The sequence below is a fragment of the Diorhabda carinulata genome, chromosome 8 (assembly GCF_026250575.1).
Source record: "Diorhabda carinulata isolate Delta chromosome 8, icDioCari1.1, whole genome shotgun sequence".
Classification (NCBI taxonomy): domain Eukaryota; kingdom Metazoa; phylum Arthropoda; class Insecta; order Coleoptera; family Chrysomelidae; genus Diorhabda; species Diorhabda carinulata.
This window is the reverse complement of record NC_079467.1, coordinates 6,853,522-6,866,551: the sequence shown is the minus strand read 5'-3', so window position 1 is coordinate 6,866,551 and position 13,030 is coordinate 6,853,522. Positions and strand designations below refer to the sequence as shown.

Here is a 13,030-nt window from a genome sequence, read left to right as displayed (position 1 = left end):
TGTGTCCAAAAATTTAGGAAATGTGAAATAATTTCAAAAATGGTGAACTTTAGACATACAATGCCTTATATTAAGCTATATTGAAATTTTGCGTAAGTTCCAGAAATTTAATAAATAACGAGGATTGGAAGTTTCAGAAAACCGAAATTATTTTAGCTGAAACGAGCATTTCGGAAAACCCATGCAAGCAAATTTTTAGAACACCAATCCCAGTACTTTCCCTGAAATTTGGTGGTGATTATTGTTGATTCTCCCAAGAAATTTCAGAAAGTGTTAATCTGTCAGATATTACAGAAGTTTATGGTAAGGAATACTCGATGTTTAAATCAACACTGAATTTAAAAAATTACATATATACCGAAGAAGTCAAAAAACAAAGAGCATGTACAAGTTATTTCACAAACTTCTGACAACCTGTTTTTAGTAACAAAGATAAATTTAAAAAAGTTAACATTCTAATAAATCATTTTGTAGGTTGCCTTGATTTTCGGGGTATCTGAAGCATTGAGAGAAATGAATTATTAAAATTACGGACGGATCAAAATTTAGAATCGAAATGTCTTAAATAGTTGAATATCTAAAAAACGCACAAACAAGATATTTACCATAATACTTAATTACGAAGAAAACCTCATTTTAATTAAACGCCATACCTCATTGAGGCCAGTACATACCAAACACTAACGCTTTTATATTTCCTATAAGAATGGCAGCCAATTGGTGTAAAAACATTTTCGCATTTTGAAATTGAAGCAGCCGCATTTTTGTAAAACTGCAACGCAAGCTTGTCATACCATTCATTCTACCGACGTTGAAATACATTATGTGACAAATATCCAAAATAGGGAAGTAAACACTCACAAAACCATACAAACAAGATTCAATGTGTCTCCATCCAGTTTTAATAATTGTAATATTTCGTTTCAAATATTTTTCTCCACTTTAGAAAAATGGGCGGTCGATGGAAAAGTTGTATAACAACTCTTACATTAAAATGCAATTAATTATCTAGAACATTAGAGGTTGAAACCCAGTAGCGTCACGTCACGCTACGCCACGCCACCCCAGGCCATGTGACGTCAGCTCACATGGTACATTGTTGTGTATACATTTGTAACACTCCCCGTGACAAACTCATATTTTATTCTATAATATTCTGATCTCCATATTGTACAGAATGTATATTATATAAGAAATAATATTGCCGCACTTTTTCTATTAACAACACTTATTGCATTTCGAGTAAATATCTACTATAAACTCAATGTAATAGAACTTTTCCTCAGACTGGCATACAAAGGCAAGAGATGGGCACTCATACGTATAACACTCGTCGGCTACATCTGTGAATTTTAAATCGTCCCACGTGGGATGGTATGGTGTGAGGTGGTTGAATGTGTACGCAAACAATTCAATTAAATTGAAAAACATATCCACACATATTCGACATGTTTCTATCATTAATCACCTTCATTAATGTACTTGTTGGTTTAATTATACATCATTATATAAAACCTGCCAATATTCAAGAATTAAAAGATAGGATTATCACAGAGATTGGAGCAGTCAGGGATGTTGCAAAATGTGGATCTACTTCTAACATGACAAAATCGTAGCCATATAATTTACAATATTTATTGTAGCTTTGGTAACTACTATAACTCCAAAATTATGGCATTTGGATATAAAGAATATGAGGTGAAAAATTATTAGTATTTCTTAAGGATTTCTGAGGGCACTAAATTTAAAGGGTGATCCTTTGAAACAGCAAGGATCATTATTTTTCCGTTAAAAGGAAAGATCTGACAACAATGTAGATACCTTCATAATACCTGTATCACAAGACCCTTGTGCACAAAAATTTTAAAAAATTGCTCAAGCTGCTTCTGAGATAATTGAGGCATCCATACATAAAACTCTGTATAAATTTCTGTTACGTTTCTTTCAAATAATTCTGACCATTTGCATAAGAAAACTAGAATTACTTGTACATGATGCACCGTTACTTGAAAATAAATGGATAAACCTCCAAAAAGATGAAGTCTCTGAAATAGTTTGCAAAACTTATCCTTGATTAGAGAAGATAGTCCTTAAATCCTGTTTTACCGACAAAGCTACGTTTACCCACAGCCACCTTAACTTTCTAACAATTTTACGAAATATCTTCGAAAGTATTGATTTTAGAGAAAAAATTTTCAAGCAAAAACTGAAGCTCTTAAAATCTCTACAAAAAAGGCTTTATTCATTTCCCGCGTAAACCTACGTCTTAGCAGTTATGTGTAAATATATCAGCAGAAGAATTAACCTCAACTTACTTAACTCAACCTAACCTAATTTCCTCCTGTTATGATGATCTTTAGATAATTCTTGTATTATCTTTACTTTGCGACACAGATGAGTCTTACATAAAATCATGTTGTGAAAGATGTAGAGGTTTTCCTACAGAATGCTCTTTTGGTAGCCAGTTTCAGGGTAGTTAAGATCACAATCCTCCAAACTGGAATTTTGGTATATATATAAGAAATATATATTGTCTCTCATCACAAAAATTGGTTTTCTTTCTTGCTCCGTGAAGTTAGTTAAATTTTAGTATTCAATTACAATAAATACCTTTCTATAATGAAAATGAGAAACACTTATTGACACTTAGAGACAACCAATGACAGACAAACCTACTAATTTTTTAGTATGTAACTAGAAGATTATTATCTGGTGTTGACAGTTTTACTGGTAATTTAAAATATTATGAAACACCGTATAAAGGTTACTGTTTGAAGAAGACGCAATCGTATTTTGGAATAGCTAACTATATACTTCTAATCGACTTAAACCGATGGCAAGAATTATTTGTTATAACAAATATTCAACATTTTCTTTATAAAAAAATCGATAAATTATCAACTACCATTACTTTATAAAAATATTTCACATCATTTCTGTTCACTCTGGAAATATTATGTAAGTAAGAAGGGCTTGTAAATCAGAATAAAGATGTCGGGCAAAAATATGGTCATTGGATGATAATGTTACTTATATATAAAGCCCATCCAAATCGATATTTTACTAGAATTTGGAATTCTAAGATTCTTATTTGGTGGTGTAAAATGACAAACGACGTGCCTAAACTCTTGACGCAGTTGCTAATGATGGCTTAAATTTGCTCACTCCCAATATACTTACGCTAACTCTTCTTTGTCCTGTTCCATCCTCTCTCTATCCGGTATTTTTTGCGGATAAATATCAAGAGGACACAATCTAAAAAAAAGTAATAAATATGAATTCTGTACATTAGAACTATAGGAACGTAAGCCACAAATATTTCCAAAACCCTCAAAACTCCTTTTATTTCTGGAGCCATATCACAAATATACAACAATGTGAACAGGGTTTTTTTAATGGTTATTTCACTCACACTCATAGTCACACAATAACAACCTTGATATTGACTCAAAACTTTTTTTTCAGAACGTTTTTTTTTTAAATAATGAGAATTGAGGTTCTATTATCATAAATGGAGAAAATATTGATTTTCTTTCAAACCCTGAATACTTTCTACTGAAAAAGTCATGTGCATTATCAACATGCGGAATTAATTGAAACAGATTATCCCATCGGAGTAATATTCTGAAATATTTTTATTTATTACTACCAATTTCCTTCATTGCTGTTTGTGCGATAGGAATGTCCTTGGCATGGAAACGAACCCTTTTTGTGATTGTGATTGACATCCTCCGAATCCAAGTTGTCAGCCATCGTGGCCATGGTTGAGGGTCAGCACAGTAATTGCTGTCTCGAACGATTCCCCTGGTAGCGCAATGTGGCATTACATTGCATTCAAACCTTGATACAGCATGCAGGGCTTATCTGGAATGGACCAATGCTTCCCTCGCTACTCGTAGGAACAAGCAGTATTACAGGCAAAAAACTTAAGAAAAACGAAAAGCAGCGGGGGCGCAAAGCCTTAGAAGCTATCCACCTCTTTAGTGAGAATACCTCAAGAGAAAGAGAGAGATAAGCAATCTATCTCTTCCACAATGCGTAAGAAGAAGAAGAAGGCGTGGACTCAGTGGAGCAGGATGCTGATTGTATCGCTACCCCAGCAGAGGACGTACACCGGAAGAGACAAGAGCCAAGGGGCGAATTGGAGCTTAAATTCAAGTGTGGTGTAAACGAGCAGTCTGGGTCAAAGATAATCAACCTCTGAGGCCCCAATGGAAATTGAATGTACAAGTAATGAGGATGCCGCTAAAGAACAACACGTGAAACACACGTGTTGAATTTACGTTCCCTGACAAAAATTTCATCGTAGTTTTGATGCACGAACTACCGTTCTACAGGGAACAGGTCAGAGAACTCACCTGTAAAAACACCAATGTATAACACAAGATGATGTATCATGGTAGGAAACGACATAAATTATCTTTGTCTCTCGGAATTTCTGAAATAGTCTACTGCTACTTGGATGGAAACGAGCCTGTAGCGCTACCAAAACGAAAAGCAATGGTGCACTGTCAGAGGAGGAAGCTGCCAATACTCTAAAGAGAAAGCAATGAAATGGTAGAGGTGAGAAACTCTTAGAATATATATTCTAAATAATAAGTTTTACATACATAATGTAGGGAACACAGCAACATTCGTAACTAGGGTGAGGGAGGAAGTTTTATGCATAACATTGAGTACATCGAACCTTCAAGATCGCGTAAAAAACTAGAGGTTATCGAATGAGCCGTATCTCTCTGATCAAAGAATAATCATGTGCAGACTAGAGACCAATTACACTGATCCAGAACTCAGTAGAAATCCAAAGACAACTGATTGGGAAGCATACAACACCAATCTATAGTATAACTTGATGGCCATCCAGACCAGAACACCTATACACCAACTGAATCTGGAGTGAGATCTCAAAGAAGTAAGTGAAGCAATACTCTATGCATACAAATAGAGTTGCTCTATACAAAATCGCAAAAGAAACAGCAATGCTCTCTGGTGGAATGATCATCTATACACGTTAAGATCTGAGATACGGCACCTCTTCTACAAGTGTTTTGAGGACTGGCAGAGCTGCACCAGGAAACTCACTGCCTGCAATGGAGAAATCAAAAAAGCAAAGCGATCAAGTTTGATAAGATTCTGCAAGGCAAGATTTCACAAGGTCTTGGCAAAGGGTAAACTCTATAAAACCATGGCACAGATAGCTTCAAGGAAGGCGGGGAGAACAAAGCATGGCTCTTGTTAAGAACACAGTTTCAGGGGAGCAGCAGTTTGGCCGCAGAAAAAAAATGAGAAACAGCAAAAATACGAGAGAAACCTCTTTAAAGAGGACCGGAAGGAATCCACATATTAATCGCTTCAGTAGAAGCAATCTAGAGCCTTGGAGAAGGGCAAAGTACCTTCGTACCAAAAGTAGAAAAGAAAGATGTCTCACATAACAAATCTTTCACAACAATGAGCCTCACATCGTTTTTCTTCAAAGCAATGGATAAAGCTTTTGACAACTACTTTAAAACAGAGATTCTGAAGTGGAAACCCCTCCATCTTTGTCAATATGTACACTAAACAAGTAAATCGACGGAAACTGAACTGGTAAAATTGACGAACGGAATTCAGAATACTCTAACTAATAAATAAAACACAGTATTTGCTTTCTTAGAATTAGAAGGCGCCTTTGACAGTACTCCACATGAGCCTGTTAAGACGCGAGAGGAGTAAGTAGGACAACCTCCAGATATATGGCTTAACTACTATCTACTAGAACAGCAAAAATGAAAGTAGGGCAAGACAACATTTCTATTACTGGTAACAGGGGATGTCCATAATGGCGTGTTGCATCCCAACTTATGTGGAACTTAGTAGTAGATGAACTTCAAGTGTCTATTAAGGCGACAGTAAACCGACAGGACTGTTACTTAAGTTGAAATTTCTGGACCATTGTTGATATCCATACTAAACACACTGTTGAAACAACCACTACACGAACACTCACAATTACACTGTCTGACGCATTTTTCGATAACCAAGTTATCGTCTCCAAGGACTGAAGGTAAACATAAAAGCTTCTACGCGTTTCAATTATTTTCATTTGACGGAAACGGTTAACGCACTTGATAACAGCGATGACGAGTGGGCTGTTAGGTTTTTAAATGGGCCGTTATACTTACGATATATCAGCGTCGATGGAGTCGTGCATACTGAGAAGAAAAATAATTGCCGACAGACTTTTCATATTAGAATAAAGATTCCTGAAAAAAAAAACATTAACTGACACATTGTTTTTAAATGATTTTTTTTATTCTGAAAAACAAAGTTGAAATTGATGACTTTAATTGCAGTTACTATTTATTTATCAAAATTAATTTTCAATTCAATTTTTTATTCAATGAGTTTTATATCAGACATTCCGGAAATTCCTATATTTCACTTACTTAGGACTTGAAAATCTACAATGTTGAACCTCTCTATTACAAACGGTAAATAGTATATTATTCACTAGTGTATAAATTAGGTTATGATTCACGTGGTGAAGTACACATTTTGTTACATTATTAAAGAAATTATTATTTTATTCTAAAAAATATTCTATTCAATATATTATTTGATAATAATCAACACAAAAGTCTAAGTATTAGTTGTTTGATCAGACAACTTCAGCAGCTGGTAGTGTGTCATAAAATTTGACATGAAATATTAAAATACTGAGAATTCTAAGCATACAATAATACTAACAAGTTTGAGTGAAAAGGTTTTTCAAAGAATTTATAAAGACATTGTTTTAAAAACCATAGTTCGTTGAGAAAGACATATACGACAATCATTCTATATGTCTCTGATAGCTCAATATTAATGCTCTGTACATTATAACTGCAGAAAACTAGGGTTCAAGGCTGGTCTAGGAAAATTTACTTCTGATTTTTGTCTACAGAACTAAATTGAAAATATTTAGCAGCGTTTTAGATGTGAAAATTTAAAAAAATCAATTTTTGTAGCAAAACATTATACTCGTGATACAGCTAAATCAAGAAAGCATCTGACAGCAGTGATTGATGATTCATTAATCACGGCAGTGATTAATGAGTATTATTAAGGTCGAGCAAACCGACGTATAATGGGTACATTATACAATATTCGTTGATTAAATATATAATCCATCTGCCAAAGTCTTGATTCGAAATAGTTGAGTTTTCAGTAACTTAGTTGGAATATTGGAATGAGTGTAGGTAAGCTATTGCCCCATCACATGCTTTTGTCTACATGACACGCTGCCATTGAATATTTTGAGCGGTTCGTCAAAACCTACGAAGATATTGAAATTAAAGTAGCGCACGCCAATAGAGACAATGAAACTGGCCAAGTAGTAATTAAAACGTCAAATCTGTACAACATTTTTGATTTTTGTATCATGAAATAAATAACTGAACCCCAATGTGTTACTAATTGTATCAGGCATGAGTTTGTTTTTAAGAAAAAAGCAAGGTTGTCAAACAAGAAATGAACGTTTTTTAGGAAAAATACCTGCGAATATTCTATTAGGAAGTGAGATCAAGCTATGGAGACCTAGGTGTTTAACTAGTGTTCGGAAAAGTTTATGTCAAACACCTGTTGTGGTCCTGTTATGTTCTAATATAACGTTATAGTGGACTATGTGTTTGAAATTAATCATTTTTCTGGACTAGCAGATCAAAAGAGGTCTACTAGATCCATTTTTGCTGATTGAATTTCAATCGGTCAATCCATCGTGATTGTCTAGTACCAATGATTTCAAGATTGAAATTAAGCGGTAATCGGAATCCTGTTAGTAGTATACACTCAATACAGAGGAGCAAACTTTGCTTCGACGTTAGAGAGCTAATAATTTTTCCCTATATCTTGGTATTTGCCTATATGACTCAGCAGCTATTTGTTTAGAGTTTCCAATACATTGATATTTTTATAGTTCAAGTAGTGCGTATTATGGGATTTGAAATTCCTTCAATCTATGAAATTCAAAATTTTGGGAGGTTCATAATTTTCAAATCACTAGCTCATTTTCATATTTCAAATTTGTTTTAATAAACACAAAAAACAGAACGTATTGGATGAAGCAAAATACAATAAACGCGATGAAAGAGGTTACTATCAGACCAGATTGCAAAATATATAGTTAAGGGAAAGTCAACAGATTTTAGTACCTAAGGGTTACAATAGATGTCAAGAATGATAACTGCAGTTACAGGATTTTTTAATTGAAGTCGAAAGCAATTTATTGAAATCGAAAGTGCTTTTTATATAATAATAGTTAGACCAAAAGTCCTTTCTCGGTTACTAATCCTGATAAGTCACATAAAAAACTAAAAATATAATTGAAATATTGAAAAGGACGATATTTTGTAGAAAAAACATGGATATATATATGGGTCATGAGAAACTAACTAATAAAAAGTGAAAGCTTGAGTATGTTCAGATGTAATCTACCACCATATAAAGACACTAAGAAAAGAATAGGCGCTACAATCATAATGACAGTAGAGAGACATGTCCGTAGAACTCTTTTTAAACAGAAAAGAGGAAGGAGATAACTGATTAAAAGTTGCACTCACAACGAAAAAAAGCAGTAAAAGAACCTAGAAAGACAGTTACAGTGTGTCAAAGATTCGTAAATAATGAAAAAGAAACGCAAAAAAGTTTTGCCAAATTTTTACAGTAAAAATGATTATGAATAGTTTTTATGTAGATGTGTAATAATATAAATTAATATTACAAAGAAACAAAAAGTTTCACAATGTCATAGTGCCGACGACTGCTACGATCTGATATATCGTTGAAAGATTAGAAAAAGTTCTTTTTTTTATTATTTGCAACAATACAACCTTTGTTTACTTTTCGTTCATTTTTCATTACAGACCAGATTTATTTACAGAGAAGTTTAGACGGGCAAAAGCCCCAAATTAATCATATTTAATATTTCAAATCTACTTTATGTAAAAACGTCGGATATACCTAGCTTTATCTGGCTTAAAACTATAGATATTACATGGGAGCAAATAAAAAAAATATATATTAGTTGCACGAAATTCTACATACAATTCTTGGAAAAGGCAATAATACAGGGAAAACGGGAGGAAAATTATTGATAAATATCAACCCATATTAATTTCAGTCATACTAATAAAAAAAGAGAGAACATTGATTCCAAAAAAACCCATGTTCGTTGGAAAGTTGTGAATCTGAATAGTACCGTAAAAAGATGAACTATAAAAATATTTAAAAATAATTCCAAGTTTACGTGCAAGAAGTATTCTTGAGTAGACACTCAACCAAAACAAACTTCTTAAACTTATCTAGTCAAAAAGACACATACAGGGATCACTAAGAAAACTTCGTTCCATTGAGAATAATTTGCTGAAACAGCAATTATATGCTGCTATAAAAAATGTGGGTGAAAATGTGAGTCTAGTTTGACAGAAGAGTATATTTCAGATAAGAGTACGAAACTTATACGATAATTTTCTCAATGCTTTTCATCGTTCAATTCCCAACTCACTCAGGTCGTTTTTTACATCCCTAACCACATAGATCTAGGCATTTCCTTTCTTTTTCTTCTTTCTTGATCCCTCTGTAGAATCGATAAGGCTACTCTGTCCCTCACTCTTTCAAATTCATTTTTAACCGCAGTTCTTCTCCTTCTGCTCACATTTTTTTCAATTTACTTTCCATTATGTTTCTCCGTTGGTCCTTTATAGCCCTCGTCACCATTTTCCTATTGTTTGAATCGATTTAATCGACCATCTGCCTAATTGGCATTAATTATATTTTAACCATGCAAGAAACCTCACCAATTATCTAATTGATTGTTTCCTCTGTTAGTTCCTTCTCATTCTCTTCAGCTTCATTATTTTTAACTGTATATTCTATATCTTCCGTTTACTATTATTGGAAATGTTCTTTTCAGATATCTTCAACTTGGTTCTGTTCCTACATTGTTTTTACCGTCTTTGTTTTCACTTCTTCTTGGTATTCCTCATTATATAACTATGTTTTGGGTCACCTCTCGTCCTTTCCTTATTTTTTCTCGGCTTTCAGTAGATGGTCTTTAATATTTTCCAATTCTTTTTTCACACATCTATTTTCTTTATATCTATTCGCTTCCCTTATTCTTTCTTTTTGCTTTTATTTGATAGCTTTAATTTATATCATTTCATACGTTTTTTGCTTTGTGATATTATAATAAGAATCAGCGTTATCTCTCTTCTAATGTTAATACATCTTTTATCGTTGATTTTTCGCTCGTTTTGTGTTTTATTGTGTAAATCTCGTGCGGCTGCCAGGTTGTATAAATGTCCATTGTTATTAGTTTTATCATTGATAACGTGTTTACCTCTCAATTTGTGCGTTAGAGTTGTTCATCAACATTATTCTATCATTTTTTGCAATTAATATCAGCGCTCCTTCAATTTTTTTTCCTTTGACGGGACGGACTATGAGTATGAAAATGATCGATTTTGCTTAAATCCTTAGATAAGATAGTCTCTCTTTTATTGAATTAAATTATTCTATACTGTCCTTTTATTTGCATATTACTATAAATTTTATTCCATACTTTTCCCATCTCCAGCACCAGAGTAGTAGAAATGTAGAATTTTCTATTCAATTAAACCTTATTCCTTATCCCAATGGCTACATTATATTTTTTTGTTCATAGTATAATATATAAGTAGTTTTTCCTGGTATTTTATACACTGACTTATTTTATTTTGCCTGCCTTATTTAAGTGAGATAACGCAGAATGTTGTTTCTTTGATCAATTTATATATTTCATGTTTTATGAAATTCTATAGAAATGGATAATGGTCTGTAACTGAAAATTAGACTTTATTTTCATTCAATCACTTGAGTAGAGTATTTAGCCTTGTTGATTAGATCGATGCAACAAGAAAATTGGCACATCTCTCAATATAGAAGTTGACAATATAAAATGGATATTCAGATGTTACATATGTCTACAGAAAATTATGCGAAATTTCGAAAGTCCAATTCATTAATATGATATTAAAATCTTTTACAATAGATAATAAGACAAATGAATTTATTTGTCTAATTCAACTAACAGCATTTTCTTAATCTATACATGACTCAAGTTTATTAGAAAATTTTGGGAACACATCTTACTTCGTTAAAGTTTTATTAAAAACAATAACTTACCAAATCGTCCTTTTCCTTCACCAACGAACTCAATATAATATTTTTCGAACATTCAATTTTTAACGAGTATTGTTAAGGGTGCCAATAGTGCGCACTCTAGCGGATTATTCCTTTAACGAATATGTATGAACTGAATATTTGACATGCTTTAGGTCTACTTATACTTTTTTGTACCCAGAAGCTGAGAGTGGCGTGAATTGTACCTATATTAGCGCGCGCTCGTTTGTAAGAATTTTCTGAATTATGGGGATGATACAAAATAGGGATAAGGACTTTCTAGAGTTAAATTCATTAGAGAACTTACCATTATCATAAATTAAGCACGTTTCAAGATGCTCTATTTTTAAAATTTCATGTAATGTTCTTCAGATTTATGACTCATTTCAACATAATTGAAATTTTTGCAAACACAGGAAGCTATATTACTTTTTGTTTAAAACATTTGACATTCTTGTTTACATTTTTAATATATTAATGATTTCTTTATATTCTCGTATTTTGTATTCAGCTCTCAATCTAGACTGTATTTATCTAATAGGGAATGGAAAAATGGAAATGGAAAAAAATCATATTGCATGGTTTATATACATCTTTTATTATATATTTTTTCAATTTTTTGTTCGATATTTATAAAGAAAAAAAATATCGAAAAATTCTAAAAGGAGCGTTTTTATTAAGCTTTGATTAATCTCAAAAATGGTATATAAATCGTGTTTTGTACCTTCTTCTTAGCGTGCCGTATCAAGTTCCCTTAACATTGGCGATCAGCATGATAAAACTCACTCTATCTTGAGCTAGTCTAGAAAACTGTTCTTTTTCTCTGATCTCAGTCCATTCTCTAATATTATTCAACCAAGAGGTTTGTTTCCTTCCAATTCCTCTAAGACCTTCAACTTTACCCATCATAATCAATATTAAGGTGGCTCACACGCATTATATGTCTCAAATAAGCTATTTTCCTGCATTTAATGTTATCCAGCAACCGCATTTGCTCGGTTGAAGACTTGGAATGCATCTTTTGTTTACATAGCTGTCCACGGTATCTTTAGGATATGTAATATTTGATCATCCGTTTCCGGAGTTGAAATTTTAAGAGAGAGAGTGACCTCATTTTAAAAAATGTTGTACGAGCTACCTCAATCCTACATTTTATTTCCTTATCGGGATCCAGCTGCTCAGTAATGTAGCAATCAAGATATTTGAAACTGGACACTCTTTGAATCGTTTATCCTTTTACCTGTAGCTGTGTGCTATGGTACGGCAAGCTACTAAATCCCATTTATTTTGTTTTAGAACAGATAATGTTTAGATCCATCTCTCTTCTCACTCTGTCAATGGTGTCTAAAAGGCATTGCAGTCCATTCAAGCCGTCACACAAAACAATTGTATCATCTGATTGTATTTATAAATTTACTGTTAATTTTTACTCCACATGATAAGTTATGTCTAGCTTGCTTGAAGATGTTTTGTACCAGGATGTAAAAATATCACGACCAAAACACCTGATAAAGATTTTTTTATGATGTCAAGAAATTCGAATATATAACAAAAATGGTTTGAAAGTTTCGGTCGTTTTGACGATCCTACGAGATATAATTATTTTTGTGGCCAGGATCATTTTAATATAAGTCAGATTCAAATTCATTTAACTCCACTACGTGTGTACATAGAGAAGAAAGAAAACAATTGTTGTATAAAAGGGTAAATTTGTTAATTAATGAAAAGAATATACATATATAAATATATATTTATTCAATTTATTCATTTCATATACATTTATTATAACTAATCGACGAAATATTTTACATTAAACTTTTTACAATAGTCAATTTCAGATGTGCATAAATATATC

At 32.7% G+C, this 13,030-nt stretch overlaps 1 protein-coding gene across 1 annotated transcript in view; it reads right to left on the bottom strand.

Annotated features, from left to right (window-relative positions):
* Positions 1-11,321, bottom strand: part of LOC130897289 (glycine receptor subunit alpha-2) — a 36,230-nt gene extending 24,909 nt beyond the window's left edge. Inside the window, exons 1-3 of the mRNA XM_057806062.1 lie at positions 11,179-11,321; positions 6,162-6,242; positions 3,181-3,255 (exon numbers count right to left, since the gene is read on the bottom strand). Coding sequence (XP_057662045.1) covers positions 3,181-3,255; positions 6,162-6,226 — 140 coding nt within the window. The 5' untranslated portion in view covers positions 6,227-6,242; positions 11,179-11,321. The remainder of the gene's footprint in view (positions 1-3,180; positions 3,256-6,161; positions 6,243-11,178) is intronic.
* Positions 11,322-13,030: the final 1,709 nt, after the last annotated feature.